Source organism: Heliconius melpomene, chromosome 14, assembly GCF_056956725.1.
Source record: "Heliconius melpomene rosina isolate 202511_hmr_F chromosome 14, ASM5695672v1, whole genome shotgun sequence".
Classification (NCBI taxonomy): domain Eukaryota; kingdom Metazoa; phylum Arthropoda; class Insecta; order Lepidoptera; family Nymphalidae; genus Heliconius; species Heliconius melpomene.
The window spans coordinates 8,830,055-8,846,091 of NC_140402.1; the positions used below are offsets into that span (position 1 = coordinate 8,830,055).

The 16,037-nt window shown below is 32.3% G+C and overlaps 1 protein-coding gene across 1 annotated transcript; it reads left to right on the top strand.

Moving 5' to 3' along the window:
• Nucleotides 1–2,244: 2,244 nt before the first annotated feature.
• On the top strand, nt 2,245–5,980 carry LOC146532298 (lipid transport auxiliary protein 1). The gene is made up of 5 exons (XM_085197418.1): nt 2,245–2,522; nt 2,750–2,903; nt 4,196–4,415; nt 4,870–4,990; nt 5,282–5,980. The coding sequence occupies exons 1-5, from the start codon at nt 2,364–2,366 to the stop codon at nt 5,375–5,377; spliced, it is 750 nt and encodes a 249-aa protein (XP_085053544.1). The 5' UTR covers nt 2,245–2,363; the 3' UTR covers nt 5,378–5,980.
• The last annotated feature ends 10,057 nt before the right edge of the window (nt 5,981–16,037 follow it).

The following is a 16,037-nucleotide window of genomic DNA, read 5'->3' on the forward strand; positions in this document are numbered from 1 at the left end:
GTGAGATATATTAAGTGATAATTTTATCATTAAAAGAAGGAAAAGTGAGCGTTATGAGAGATAGGGGGAGACCTCGGTTGGGCTTCGAAAACACAACCAATCGAAGGTTTTAACAATTTTGTGAAAATTAAATAAAGTTTTAATTCAATTTATCAGCAAATGAGCAAAATTCGTTCAGTTATATTAAAGTTTGAGCTTTATTTTATACAATACGCTCTACTACGACTAATATAATTTGTGGCTGCCTCGATATTAGTTGTAGACTCATTTTTAAAATTTTTGCCATGTGTGTACAATAAGTAAAATTGCTCTGAAAGTCAAAACATTAGCACTGAAGTATTGGAGTCATTTTTAAATATTTTTTTTTCTAGTCCATCGAGACAACGCTTCCAGCGTGAGGCTGTCGTAGTGCAGTAGCACAAGTGTGTGTTAAACGCAACGGTTGAGGGTTCGATACCAACTCGGAGGATTTTTTAGAATTATTAATTATTAATATTTTCATTTCTTTGCTCTGGTAACAAAACGAGAGCGTGGCATTGAGTTCTGCCACTTAACTCGCAAAGTATCGACAAATGCGGTGGAAATTGGGGAAGGAAATGTCTTAACACTAGATTTCCTCTGCTTAACCTGCTATATATGAGATACAGCATGAAGATGAAAAAAAAATCAATAATATGTATAATAATATAGATGAACCTGATTAAACCAATGTAATTTTCTAGAAATACATTAAAAGTACAATGTTCTTACTTGTTACTGCTATCCTGGAGTCCTAGCCAATTGATCCTCGTGACATTGAATTGGCAAACGCTCAATCTTTAAACGAAATATATCTTAATAGGCTTTAAATTATAGATTCTATTGAGAACCAGATCATGTTTTATGGCGAGGTAAGAATTTGTAATGAACATAGAAAATCCCAATGTTTAGTTTGCTTAATACTCGATACTTACTTTAATTTAATCCTAAAAGGAAAACAGAAAATGTATTTATAAATTGAAAAGTTACGGGCTACCTTTTTCTCTCCATTCACCTGTCATCAACATCGTGTCCACTAGAGAGATTCTTCCCACACCTACAATAGTTCTATTTACATTATACTACCGTTTTCACCTTTGTATATTTATTTAGTTAACGCCTACGCAAAAATATTAGATTTAATATCTAATATTTTTATACTACACGCAACGGTTAACTTGAAAATAGACCATATTTCCCACTTAGCTCTTATTAAATGTTGTTCTTATAACTAACTAGCGGACGTGCGCAGCTTCGCTTGCGTATTTAGGGGGAATTTTAAAAAAACCACGAAACATGTGTTCAATTAAATATTTTTAAGAGTCTATATTTAAAATTTTATAATAATCGGTGGCGTTTTAAAGATTTTTCCATACAAACTATCAACCCCTTATTTGCACCCTTAGGGGGAGAATTCTAGAAAACGATGAAACACGTGTTCAATTAAATACTTTTAAAAATCTAAATTTCAAATTTTATAAAAATCGGTACCGATTTAATTTTTTTTCCATACAAACTTTCAACCCCTATCTCACCCCTTTAGGGTTAAAATTTTTCAAAATCCCTTCTTAGTGGATGTCCAGATTACAAAAGTAAACATCTGTCCAAATTCCACGTTTCTACCATCAGCGGTTACGGCTGTGCGTGCGTCTTACCTCAGTCAGTGAGGACAAGTCCTTTTATATATATAGACTAGCGGACGCGCGCAGCTTCGCTTGCTTATTTAGAGGTGAATTCTAATAAACCACGAAACATGTGTTCAATGAAATATTTTTAAGTCTAAATTTCAAATTTTATAAAAATCAGTAGCAATTTAAAGATTTTTCCATACAAACTTTCAACCCCTTATTTGCACCCTGAGGGGGTGAATTCTAGAAAACTATGAAACACATTATTTCACCCCTTTGGGGTTAAAATTTTTCAAAATCCCTTCTTAGTGGATGTCCAGATTACGAAAGTAAACATCTGTCCAAATTTCACGTTTCTACCATCAGTGGTTACGGCTGTGCGTACGTCTTACGTCAGTCAGTGAGGACAAGTCCTTTTATATATTTACTAATATTAGGTAACAAAAATAATTATAACTTATTTATTGAAATTAAATACATTTAGACATTTTTATTCTAGAGACCGTTTAATAGTACATTAAAATATTTTTTTATATATAAAAATATTTACTGGCAACAATGAAATTAAGAAATGTCAAGTGTCAATGTCGTTCAAAACTTCAAATTCAAACACTAAATGTCAAAAAAGAAATGCAATTCCTGTTTCCTTGTTATTATAAAACAATACATTATTAAAGAGATAACAAAAAGTTGTTAAGTTTATATACTAACAGAAAAATGCAGGATTTTACAAGTATTTTGAATATCATATTTATAATTAGTGGTGGCGTATTGACGTTCGTGATTCTATTTATTTTTGCCAAGCGACAAATTACAAGATTCGCTCTTCGCTCTCGAAGAGGTCCTCACGTTCCTATTGGGACAGATGCTAAAAAGGTAAATAAAAAATTAAATGGAGACCATCGTGGCGCAGCGGCATAAAACACGATGGTCGTGTGTTCGATTTCCACTAGAGTGAAAGAGATATTTTCGTTTCCTGGCTTTAGTAACAAACACCAAAACATATAACAATTTTGACATAATCCGATAAAACTGTATGGCTCGATTACTGAGGGAAAATTGAAGGAAATCTACTTTTTAATATAAAATTTTTAATATTACAGTGTCTTAAAAAAGAAATAGAGAGACGCATAGAAGCCGTGCCCAGGATAGTCCATGAGCCACGATTACTGTGTGCTGAACCATCACATTACATACTGGAACCACAACAACCTTACCATTATAGGTTTAGAGCTGTTGATGATGTTAAGACTTTAGGTGAGATATGATTATTTTTTACTGTATACTTTTTGTTATAAATAGTTACTCTACAAATATATCATAAATATTGAAATCAATGTCTTCCCGTGGACTGTAAGGCTATGAGCGTTGAGCTCCTCCACTCAACATGCAATGCCGTAAGACAGAATGAAGCTGGTCTAACTTTTTTTAAATATTCTTGGTCCCCTTTTATTTCTTCTTTACATTAACGATCTATCTTTTTATGTGAAGAACCTTTGTGATATTGTACTTTTCGCGGATGATACCTCTTTAATATTTAAGGTTGACAGAAATAAAATAAACTATGACGATGTGAATAGCGCATTATCGCATATTCTTCGTTGGTTTGATGTTAATAATCTAATGTTAAATGCTAAAAAAACTAAATGTATTGAGTTTGCTTTACAAAATGTTAAAAAAAATAATTACAGTCTACTAATTAAAGGAGAAACTCTCAATTTGTCGGAATCAGCTATTTTCTTAACTCCAGTGGAACGCTCATCTGGAAGCACTTGCGGATAAACTCAGCTCTGCCGCGTTTGCAATTAAAAAAGTAAGACAAATGACGGACGTTGACACTGCCCGACTAGTCTACCATAGCTATTTCCATAGTATTTTATCTTATGGAATGCTGCTATGGGGCAGTACTTCAGATATAAATTCAATATTTATCCTCCAAAAAAGAGACGTGAGATATATTTATAAACTAAGAGCGCGAGATTCTCTGCGAGATGTTTTCAAAGATGCAAGTATTCTTACAGTTGCTTCCCAATTTATATACTATAATATTCTTTTTGTCCGACAAAATATACATTGTCATAGTAAACATAGTGACAATCATACGATAGAAACGAGAAATAAAGATAAGATTGTTACTCCAAGTTTTCGCCTCCAAAAAATTAATAAATCTTTTATGGGTCTGAGCTTACGTGTATATAATAAAATTCCACAGTGTATTCTAGATTTGCCACTTCCAAAATTTAAAATATCAGTAAAAAAAATTCTAACAAGTAAAGCTTATTACACTGTTCAAGAATACTTAGAGGACAAACATGTATGGAATTAATGTCTATTGAATGTAATGCAGGATAGCTGCCAACTAATGTAATAGATTGTACCATTGATTTTGAAAAGAGCAACTCTTGAGTTTCTTGCCGGCTCTTCTCAGCAGAACTGCCTTCCGAACCGGTGGTAGCTTTTTGTTCATATGTTCATTCGACGATTCAAAAGTGCTTATTATAAGTTTATTTGAATTTGAATTTGAATTTATTTGTTTGCATCCATTGTAGAAGATGAAATATCCCGGCAAGATCCAAATCTCAAGCGTCATCCAAAGGAATCGCTCCGAGCGTTCCTCCTATCCTCCCTAGCTGCACCCCTTGACGGCAGAGGTCAAAAGTTAGTGCATCAGTTCTGCGATGCATATGAATCAGCAAGACACCACCCCGCTGAGTTTAGTGAAGACGAGTATAGGGCGTATAGCAGGTTGCTGTTGAAGCTTTTGGATGCGTGAGTCTTTTTTAATTTTTTTTAGTTTCACACTATTTCCCCCGCTTAGCAGGGTTGGCAAAGGAATCCTAGTGTTAGGACCTCCGTTAACCACTTTCCGACGTATTGTTGTGGCATTGCGTGTTGATAAGATAAGATAAGATATTTATTTATTAACAAATAACATGTACAATTTTTGTTACATCTGATGGTACCCACAGTAGGTATTCCTGTATCATGGGTTCCAACATATGACTTAACAATTTACGTTTAAAGTTGACACTCGTTTAACAAGATATAAATAATACAGTGAAAAGTGGCGAAATCCAACGACACACTTTACCTCAAGTGGGTATCAAACCCACATCCGTCGCGTTTACAGATACCTTGTGCTACAGGGCCAAGATGGCCTTCAATTTATTATTAATGAACTTAATATAATTTTCCCTATATAATATTCAATTTATTGTTCCAGAGCTCGCCTCTTAAAGTCCGTGTCCTGTATAAGCGGTCGCAGTCCTCAGCGCCGGCCTCGTCTCCTGGACGCGGCGCGACTTCGCACGGCGCACAGACCCGCGCACTATACGGCTTTGGAGGTATTTAATTATATATGTGGAAATGTATACGAAGGGAAGGCATTTTTTTTAGCTTCGCGTTACAGCCGCACATAGTAAGAGCAAGTAAACACACTTCATACACAAATATTTCATTATCTCGAGTGAGATTCATATTCACAACCATTTGACGACTACTTCATATTTACGTCCCGTCGCGTTAGTCGCACGCTTATGCCACAGAGCCACGACCTTTTTAAACTATTTAATTGTATTTTTTATAATAATTAAAAATATATATTTCTGTTTATAATAATGATTACATTTTTTCAGAACATGCCAGTAGAAGCTAAAATAGAGGAGGATGTGATCAGAGTACCAATAAAAAGCCCAGTTGAGCTGAAAGGGCCGGACGAAACCGCTCTCTGAGATAGGAGGGCGCGGGATGCGCAAACACTCTAGGTTAAGCACCTTTTGTAATGGACGTGGGTGGATGGGTGACCGTTTTTGTGTTGTAAAAGTTATGTTATTATTATATGTATATTTTTCAATATAGTGTTATAGTGGAACTTAATTGAGTGCTCATTCTTCTACAGAAGAAGAGAAAAGAGATTTAGTGAAATTTGGAATTAGGTATGTAAATTAAATGATGCACCTATTGTTTTAGATATAAGTGGATGGATAACCACTTTTGTAATTATTAAGATATTGAGGTACCGTTTTCATTCATAAATTAAGATCTGTGAATGAAAACAACATTGATCAATCTCAGAATTGAGGTGGCCCTTATTTACAATTAAGGCTTAAGAGAAGTGTATATTTAACTTAATGCATGCCTAGCTGTGTATGTGGGTAGATGGGTGACCACTTTTGTGTACAATAGTGAAATTAGAATGATAATTATTTAATGAAGTCAAATTGTAGAGGAATTTAGCATAGTGGTGGTAAATGGATTTGTTTGGATAGGTGTCCGTTTTTGTCTTGTTATTTAATATGTGTAGTGATTATACTGTTAGGGATAATGTTGTAATAGTTAGCTATATTATATTTTGATGTAATTGGATTAGTGACGGTTTTTATAATTGTAATTATTATTTTTTAGTTTCATGCTGTATCCCCCACATAGCAGGGTAAAGATTCTGGGAACCTGGGAACCTAGTGTTAGAGCACTCCATTCTAATTTGCCGGATTCTGGAAGCATTGTGAGTTGAGTGGCGGGTCTCAACGCGCACTTTGCCCCAGTAACAGAGCAAGGACAATGAAACTTCAAGTGGGCATAGGATCCACAATCTATGGTGTTTACAGTGGCACGATTGTGACCCTGCGCTATGACTTTCCTTTTATGTAATTGTAGTTAAATGAATCAAAATTAGCAGCTTCATTTATTATTATACTATAAAATTAGTATACTTATACTCTATAGTAATATTTAAAAGTAGATAATACTAAAAATATTTAAATTCTTAGTTTATCTTTTAGGATCATTTATTTTTTTTTAATTTCCGAATTTGTATATAATTTGTAATATTTTTTTGGGATGAAATTATTATTAACCTTAATAATTTTATATCTATATGTATATTGTGATTATCTTAAATCTGTACAGAGAATTCATAAGAATAGTTTTGAGAAAGTATAAAAGTTCATTATTTTTGAACTAATGTCAAATATATATTGACTATTTCTAATAAAATGTTTTCAGTGAAAACATTATATTATTAATATTTTTTTGTGAAGACACTCGGGTGGAAAACGAACCCACAACAATCACACTTTTTTCTCGCTACCCAGCTATTTTTATATAGTGCATTTATAACTTTTATAAACTTATAATAAGCACTTTTGAATCGTCGAATGAACATATGAACAAAAAGCTACCACCGGTTCGGAAGGCAGTTCTGCTGAGAAGAGCCGGCAAGAAACTCAACAGTTGCTCTTTTCAAAATCAATGGTATAATCAATTACATTATATTATATTGGCAGCTATCCTGCATTACATTCAATAGACATTAATTCCATACATGTTTGTCCTCTAAGTATTCTTGAACAGTGTAATAAGCTTTACTTGTTAGATTTTTTTTTATTGATATTTTAAATTTTGGAAGTGGAAAATGTAGAATACACTGCGGAATTTTATTATATACACGTATGCTCAGACCCATAAAAGATTTATTAACTTTTTGGAGGCGAAAACTTCTTATCTTTAATCTTCAATCTTATCTTTATTTCTCGTTTCTATCGTATGATTGTCACTATGTTTACTATGACAATGTATATTTTGTCGGACAAAGAGAATATTATAGTATATAAATTGGGAAGCAACTGTAAGAATACCTGCATCTTTGAAAACATCTCGCAGAGAATCTCGCGCTCTTAGTTTATAAATATATCTCACGGCTCTTTTTTGGAGGATAAATATTGAATTTATGTCTGAAGCACTGCCCCATAGCAGCATTCCATAAGATAAAATACTATGGAAATAGCTATAGTAGACTAGTCGGGCAGTGTCAACATCCGTCATTTGTCTTACTTTTTTAATTGCAAACGCGGCAGAGCTGAGTTTATCCGCAAGTGCTTCTAGATGAGCGTTCCACTGGAGTTTGGAATCTATAGTTACACCTAAGAAAATAGCTGATTCCGACAAATTAAGAGCTTCTCCTTTAATTAGTAGACTGAAATTATTTTTTTTAACATTTTGTAAAGCAAACTCAATACATTTAGTTTTTTTAGCATTTAACATTAGATTATTAACATCAAACCAACGAAGAATATGCGATAATGCGCTATTCACATCGTCATAGTTTATTTTATTTCTGTCAACCTTAAATATTAAAGAGGTATCATCCGCGAAAAGTACAATATCACACAGGTTCTTTATTTATTTATTTATTTATTTATTTATACGGATCTCCAACTGTCGTACATATTGGTTTACATTACATACATTCTTAGGATATACTAATACTATTATGTACAACTGATTATAGGAGAACACATCATTCATCAATAATAACAATGATTAATTTACACTATAGAAAAAAATAATAATAATTATATAACAAAAATATAAGATTACTTAATATTACATAATAGTTAAAATCATTCACAATTAGTTCTATAAATTAACTTTATTGAGTATATGGTTGCATTTTCTTAAGAAAACTGAGAGCCCGTCACAACCAATGTCTAACGTGACATCTTCTTTCAAGTACTCATTAAATGAACGAGAGATGCGATTAATGGGACTATTTTGTCCAAGGTTCGTTCTAGTTCTTTCCGTCTTGAAAAACAGACATGGGTTGCGAGGGGCTCTCTGAGGTATCTTAATATTAAATCTACTCAACAGTTCACTATCATCGATCTTTCCTTTGAATAAATTATGTAGAAACTTCATGTCTACGAGATCTCTACGGTTTGAAAGCAATTGCAATTTAAAGCTGCCAATTATGTCTTCATATCGTTCACTATGACTTAGAGTCTTAAACCTATAAACTAAATATTTAATAAATCTTTTTTGAACGCTTTCGAGCCTATCAGAATACTTCCTGTAAGCAGGAGACCACACCTGGCAGCAGTATTCAAGCTTACTACGAATTAAACTATTGTAAAGGCGTAGAATTGTTGCTGGATTTTTAAAATCCCTTGATTGCCTAAAAATGAAGCCGAGTAACTTGAGGGAAGCTTTCACAATAGTGTTAACGTGCTCTTCAAATCTCAATTTACTATCAAATATTACGCCAAGGTCCCTAACAGAGTCTGTTACATTAAGATTTTTACCTGAGATATGGTAGTAACTCATAATAGGTCTTTTCTTCCTCGAAAATCTTATGAAGCTACATTTACTTGGGTTGAGGACCATTCGATTTAAATCACACCATTCTACGAGTCTATCAAGATTGCCTTGTAAGGCCACCACGTCAGATTCTTGTGTTATAATTTTGGCAATTTTTAAGTCATCAGCAAACAAATAAAACTGACAATTTTCGAATATGTCTGCTATATCATTAATGAATAGCACAAAGAATAGAGGCCCCAAATTAGAGCCTTGCGGAACCCCAGAAGTAGCACTAAAAGACTCAGAGCTCTCACCATGTATCACTACTCTGCTATTACGATTAGAGAGGTAAGATTTGCACCAATCAAGAAGGATACCAGATATACCAAAGCTTAATAATTTTCTAACTAGAATACCATGGTCTACCTTATCAAATGCCTTAGAGAAGTCCGTGTAAATTACGTCTACTTGTAGGTTTTTATCAACTGAATCGATAAGATATGAGACGTAATTAAGCAAATTAGAATTAGTAGATTTCTTAGGTATAAAGCCATATTGACGTGGATGCAGTAAGTTTTTAACATGATGAAATATGAAGGGGTGAACGATTGATTCAAAAACCTTTGACATAGTTGAGAGTATAGATATTGGTCTGTAGTTAGATATAAGTTCCTTTTTTCCATCTTTAAAAATCGGCACTATTCTTGCTTCCTTCCATATATCTGGAAACCGTCCCTGCACAAGTGAAGCATTATAAATTAAATGCAATGGAAATGATATTAAGTCAACGCAATTAAATAGAAATAAAGGGGGTATATTGTCAGGTCCAGAACTCTGTTTTAAATCAAGTCTTTTTATTTTATTTATTATGGTTTCCTGGGATATGTAAATATTAGGCACTTCAGATAACTGCTGATGTGAATCAAGATTATCACCACATATGTCAACTATAGGATTAAAAACACAGGAAAAGTGCTCAGAAAATAGATTACAAGATTCTCTCAGGTCATTCGAATGCTTATTACCCAAATACATAGATGATGGGTACCTAGAGGAGTTTCGACGTTTATTAGAAATGTGAGTCCAAAAATATTTAGAATCAGTACCAATTTGATTTTCCAGAGTATGTATATATTTGTCATAACACGTTGTTATCAGTATTTCACAGTTATCTCGGAGATATTGAAATTCGATTAGGTCTAGGGGATTATTATAAATCTTGTATCTAGTATGAAACTTCTTTTTTTGCTTCAATAAATATATAAGATAGGAGTTAAACCAAACTGGATGATAATTGTTGTGCTTATTACTCTTAGGTACATAAAGATGTATTATTTCATAAAGAATTTGATAGAATCTGCTAATCATGTCGTTCACATTATCATATTTTAGGAGTTCACCTTCCCACGAAATCTCGCTCAGGGCTTTAGTTATTTTATTATAATCACCCTTAAAATAGTAATTTTTTTGTATTTTTACATGAGGCGAATAGTGGGCAGGGGAAATTGAGATTAACATTTCTAATGGTGGATGGTGAGGGTCAACATTTCGTATAGGATTAGTGCATTTTTTAATACTTACTATTTCAGAGTTACAAACCACTAAGTCTAGAATTTTATCATTATTATTTTTGACATAATTGAATTGCTTAAAATTATATAATTCCATAAAGTCTGACAGTAAACTATGAATAGAACTGTTGCTGTTAATTAAGGGCAGGAGATATGAGCTGGGGCTATGAAGTTCCCAAACAACATTTGACATATTAAAATCACCTGCTATAAGTGTGTATTTAGTGATACACTCATCCATCACTCGATTTGTGCTCTCAATAAATTTCCCTAACAAGTTAAGATTAAGAGGCGGTGGTAGGTAAACCGCACAGATTTTGATAAAACCATGTTCTTTCTCACTAGATATTTTTATTTTTACCCAAAGATCTTCGCATTCTGAGTTGCAGCTGAATACTCTAGATGAAGTATAGTTATTTGAAACGGCGATCAGAACACCGCCACCAAGTGTTTTGTTAATGCGATCCCTTCTGTACACAGTATATCTACTATCAAAAATTTCCGAATCATAAATAGTACAATTTAACCACGTTTCGGTAAGAATTATGATATCAAAAGAACTATTCTGAATTTTGAGTGCAATATCTCTTACGTATGATCTTAGACCTCGGACGTTCTGATAATAACAAGAAATATTATCGAAAATAATGGAGACATAACCCAACACATTATTAAAAATTTTATAAATATAACTATATTTAATAACATTAAAGAATTATGATTAATTTAAACTGTTGAGAGATTCAATATTTTTTACACACTTATGTTCAGATGACTCAGTTTTACGTACATATATACGTCCTGATTTAATCCATACATATTTATAGCCCTTTTCTTTGGCTTTCTTCACATAAAAAGGTAGATCGTTAATGTAAAGAAGAAATAAAAGGGGACCAAGAATGGATCCTTGTGGAACGCCCATCTTTAGAAGAGATCCAGATGATTTTACATTATTTATACTAACCTTCTGGATTCTTTGGTTTAAATATGAGGCAATAAGGTCCTCTCGTCCTCGAAGGGCAGTATCCTGTATACCATAATGTTTTAATTTTAATAACAGAGTTACATGGTCTACGCAATCAAAGGCTTTGGATAAGTCACAAAACACTCCAATTGCATTTTGTGACCTCTCCCATGCGTCATAAATGTGCTTTAGGAGTGCGGCACCCGCATCCGTAGTGGACTTGCCTTTGGTGAAACCATATTGCTCACTATGGAAACAATTGTTAATATTTAAGAAAATTGTGAGCTGGTTGAACATTATTTTTTCAAATACTTTACTTAAGGATGGCAAAACAGAAATCGGTCTGTAATTTCCAGGCTCAGATCTATTTCCACTTTTGTAAAGCGGCACTATTTTGCTATATTTCATTAAATCAGGAAAAGTACCGGATTCTACACAATTGTTAAAAATTAAAGCAAGGTAAGGAGCAATATTAGGTATAATTGAATTAAAAACTTTAACAGACATGCCCCATAAGTCACCAGTTTTCTTTAAATTAAGGCTTTTAAAAGTTTTGACAATTTCTTCTGGTGACACATTCTTAAACACAAAATTTTGTCTACAACTATTTACATGGGTTTTTAGTATTAATTCTGCTTCCGAAGGAGATGATGGCAGTGAACGTGTTACTTCAGTAGATATATCAGAAAAAAAAATTTGAAAAGTATTTGCCACTTCTAAGTCTGAATTTAAGATTATATTATTAACTTTTAATTTAATAGGTTCACTGACAGCTCTAGATCTCCCAGTTACAGTAGTAATAGCATCCCATGTAGCTTTAATTTTATTATTAGAGTTCAAAATTTTTGCTCTTATATGCATAGACTTAGCCTGGCCACATACCTTTTTAAATATTTTTGAAAAATTTCTAACTTTTAACAAGAACTCCGGATTTTGATTCCATTGCCTCATATTATATAATTCGTATAGTGTGTTTCTGCTTCGGTATATACCAACAGTTGCCCAGTCGCTAAAAGTTAATTTCGAGTTTTTATATATTTGTTTAACTTTAAAAATGTTATCAAACTCTGTAGAGAGTAAATTAAAAACTTTACAATATAGCTGATTCGGATTTAATCCGGTTATTTCTAAGTTTGCAATTCTTTCACTCACTCTATTATTAAAAAGATTAATTTTATTTTCAGTAATTGGTCTAATTGATATTTGTTTACGTTCTGCGACTGTCTTATCTATTACCGAAAACAGTTGACCACAATGATCCGAGCTCAGATTAGTAATAATTTGTTTTTCTACAGTCTCACAATGACAAAAAACATTATCTATACAAGTAGCGGACGTATTCGTTATGCGAGTTGGTTCAAAGAACATATTAAACAAATTAAAAGATTTAAATAAGTTTAGAAGACGGAGGCTTAATGATGTCCTGAAAATTGTATTATATCTATATTAAAGTCTCCGCATATGATTAAAGATTTACTATTGGAACTCAAATTATTCAGAACATCCTCCATTTTCTCTTCAAATACTTCAAAACTACCTGAGGGAGGTCGATACACGCATACTATAATATGTCTATTGAATTCAACGCAGGACAATTCAATGGAGCGTTCGTCGGAGAGAGCTACTATATCTGGCCGCGATTTACAACGTATATCATTTCTTACTAATATAAGCGAACCGCCGCGGATGGCCTTCTCTCTAACGAACGAACTTGACAATGTATAGTTTTCTATATTTACTGTATTGTTACATCTCGAGATCCAGTGCTCAGTTATACATATTATATGTATATTAAATTTTTTTAGAAATAATTCTAATTCCAGTTCTTTGCCTCCTAAGCCTTGTATATTTTGGTGTACAATATTCAATGTAAACGGCCTAGGTGTTGTCTTGTTACATTTTCTTATATGTAAAATGAAAAAAATATATATTTAATGTATAAATAACTATATGTCTTGAATGAAATTAAACAACAGCTTTAGTCTCAGAGATTTTTTTTATTGAATGTCTGCCTTATGTATTTGTTAATTAATTTAAGACATAAAAACAATGAAAAAATAAAATCAGACAGTAATACAAAGTAGTTACTATAAATTACATATTTGTTTTAACCTTATAAAGCGAACATTGTCCATATTTCCATTTTTACATTCCACAACTGGCCTCATTGTCAATATTCTTCCTTATATTTAGAAAAAATGTGAAATTATAACAAATTTTATAATTAAATTATATTGCAATAATAATTTAATACACATTTCTTAGAATATACATAGTTTCATACAAAAAAGTTTACTACTATACAATAAATAATGATTATGATTATGGCAACATTGAATATCAAATTATTACTAATCCTCCATTGAGATGGCTACATTCTCAAAATTGCTTTCACTGAAATAAAAATATATTTTAATAAATTATTATTTCAAGCATTAAATGAAAGAATACATAATAAGCAAATATAATTATTACGTGAATCAATATTATTTAACAAAAAAACAAACCATTCGTCTACACCTCCTCTATTCCTCTCCTAAATGCAGCATAAAAAAAATTTCATCATTGACAATTTACAATGATTATTTTTTTTTTATTTAGAATATATAAATTTATAAATTATGACGTCATTTGTTTTTTACTGTTATATAATTTATGATAAATTGTAAGTGCTTAAACGCCATCAAGGCCAAGTTGTGTACACGCGATAGTTGTGGCTTTGGCTCCCACTGAAGAAAAATATTATACTGAAATTGTTTATTTCCTCAAAGATCCAGATGATTTTACATTATTTATACTAACCTTCTGGATTCTTTGGTTTAAATATGAGGCAATAAGGTCCTCTCGTCCTCGAAGGGCAGTATCCTGTATACCATAATGTTTTAATTTTAATAACAGAGTTACATGGTCTACGCAATCAAAGGCTTTGGATAAGTCACAAAACACTCCAATTGCATTTTGTGACCTCTCCCATGCGTCATAAATGTGCTTTAGGAGTGCGGCACCCGCATCCGTAGTGGACTTGCCTTTGGTGAAACCATATTGCTCACTATGGAAACAATTGTTAATATTTAAGAAAATTGTGAGCTGGTTGAACATTATTTTTTCAAATACTTTACTTAAGGATGGCAAAACAGAAATCGGTCTGTAATTTCCAGGCTCAGATCTATTTCCACTTTTGTAAAGCGGCACTATTTTGCTATATTTCATTAAATCAGGAAAAGTACCGGATTCTACACAATTGTTAAAAATTAAAGCAAGGTAAGGAGCAATATTAGGTATAATTGAATTAAAAACTTTAACAGACATGCCCCATAAGTCACCAGTTTTCTTTAAATTAAGGCTTTTAAAAGTTTTGACAATTTCTTCTGGTGACACATTCTTAAACACAAAATTTTGTCTACAACTATTTACATGGGTTTTTAGTATTAATTCTGCTTCCGAAGGAGATGATGGCAGTGAACGTGTTACTTCAGTAGATATATCAGAAAAAAAAATTTGAAAAGTATTTGCCACTTCTAAGTCTGAATTTAAGATTATATTATTAACTTTTAATTTAATAGGTTCACTGACAGCTCTAGATCTCCCAGTTACAGTAGTAATAGCATCCCATGTAGCTTTAATTTTATTATTAGAGTTCAAAATTTTTGCTCTTATATGCATAGACTTAGCCTGGCCACATACCTTTTTAAATATTTTTGAAAAATTTCTAACTTTTAACAAGAACTCCGGATTTTGATTCCATTGCCTCATATTATATAATTCGTATAGTGTGTTTCTGCTTCGGTATATACCAACAGTTGCCCAGTCGCTAAAAGTTAATTTCGAGTTTTTATATATTTGTTTAACTTTAAAAATGTTATCAAACTCTGTAGAGAGTAAATTAAAAACTTTACAATATAGCTGATTCGGATTTAATCCGGTTATTTCTAAGTTTGCAATTCTTTCACTCACTCTATTATTAAAAAGATTAATTTTATTTTCAGTAATTGGTCTAATTGATATTTGTTTACGTTCTGCGACTGTCTTATCTATTACCGAAAACAGTTGACCACAATGATCCGAGCTCAGATTAGTAATAATTTGTTTTTCTACAGTCTCACAATGACAAAAAACATTATCTATACAAGTAGCGGACGTATTCGTTATGCGAGTTGGTTCAAAGAACATATTAAACAAATTAAAAGATTTAAATAAGTTTAGAAGACGGAGGCTTAATGATGTCCTGAAAATTGTATTATATCTATATTAAAGTCTCCGCATATGATTAAAGATTTACTATTGGAACTCAAATTATTCAGAACATCCTCCATTTTCTCTTCAAATACTTCAAAACTACCTGAGGGAGGTCGATACACGCATACTATAATATGTCTATTGAATTCAACGCAGGACAATTCAATGGAGCGTTCGTCGGAGAGAGCTACTATATCTGGCCGCGATTTACAACGTATATCATTTCTTACTAATATAAGCGAACCGCCGCGGATGGCCTTCTCTCTAACGAACGAACTTGACAATGTATAGTTTTCTATATTTACTGTATTGTTACATCTCGAGATCCAGTGCTCAGTTATACATATTATATGTATATTAAATTTTTTTAGAAATAATTCTAATTCCAGTTCTTTGCCTCCTAAGCCTTGTATATTTTGGTGTACAATATTCAATGTAAACGGCCTAGGTGTTGTCTTGTTACATTTTCTTATATGTAAAATGAAAAAAATATATATTTAATGTATAAATAACTATATGTCTTGAATGAAATTAAACAACAGC

What these genes read in the sequence shown, in the direction of transcription:
- LOC146532298 (XM_085197418.1), top strand. Translation starts at nt 2,364, where the DNA reads ATGCAGGATTTTACAAGTATTTTGAATATCATATTTATAATTAGTGGT. An exon ending in TTGGGACAGATGCTAAAAAG is followed by an intron (nt 2,523 to 2,749) that starts GTAAATAAAAAA and finishes TTAATATTACAG; the next exon opens with TGTCTTAAAAAAGAAATAGA. An exon ending in TGATGATGTTAAGACTTTAG is followed by an intron (nt 2,904 to 4,195) that starts GTGAGATATGAT and finishes CATCCATTGTAG; the next exon opens with AAGATGAAATATCCCGGCAA.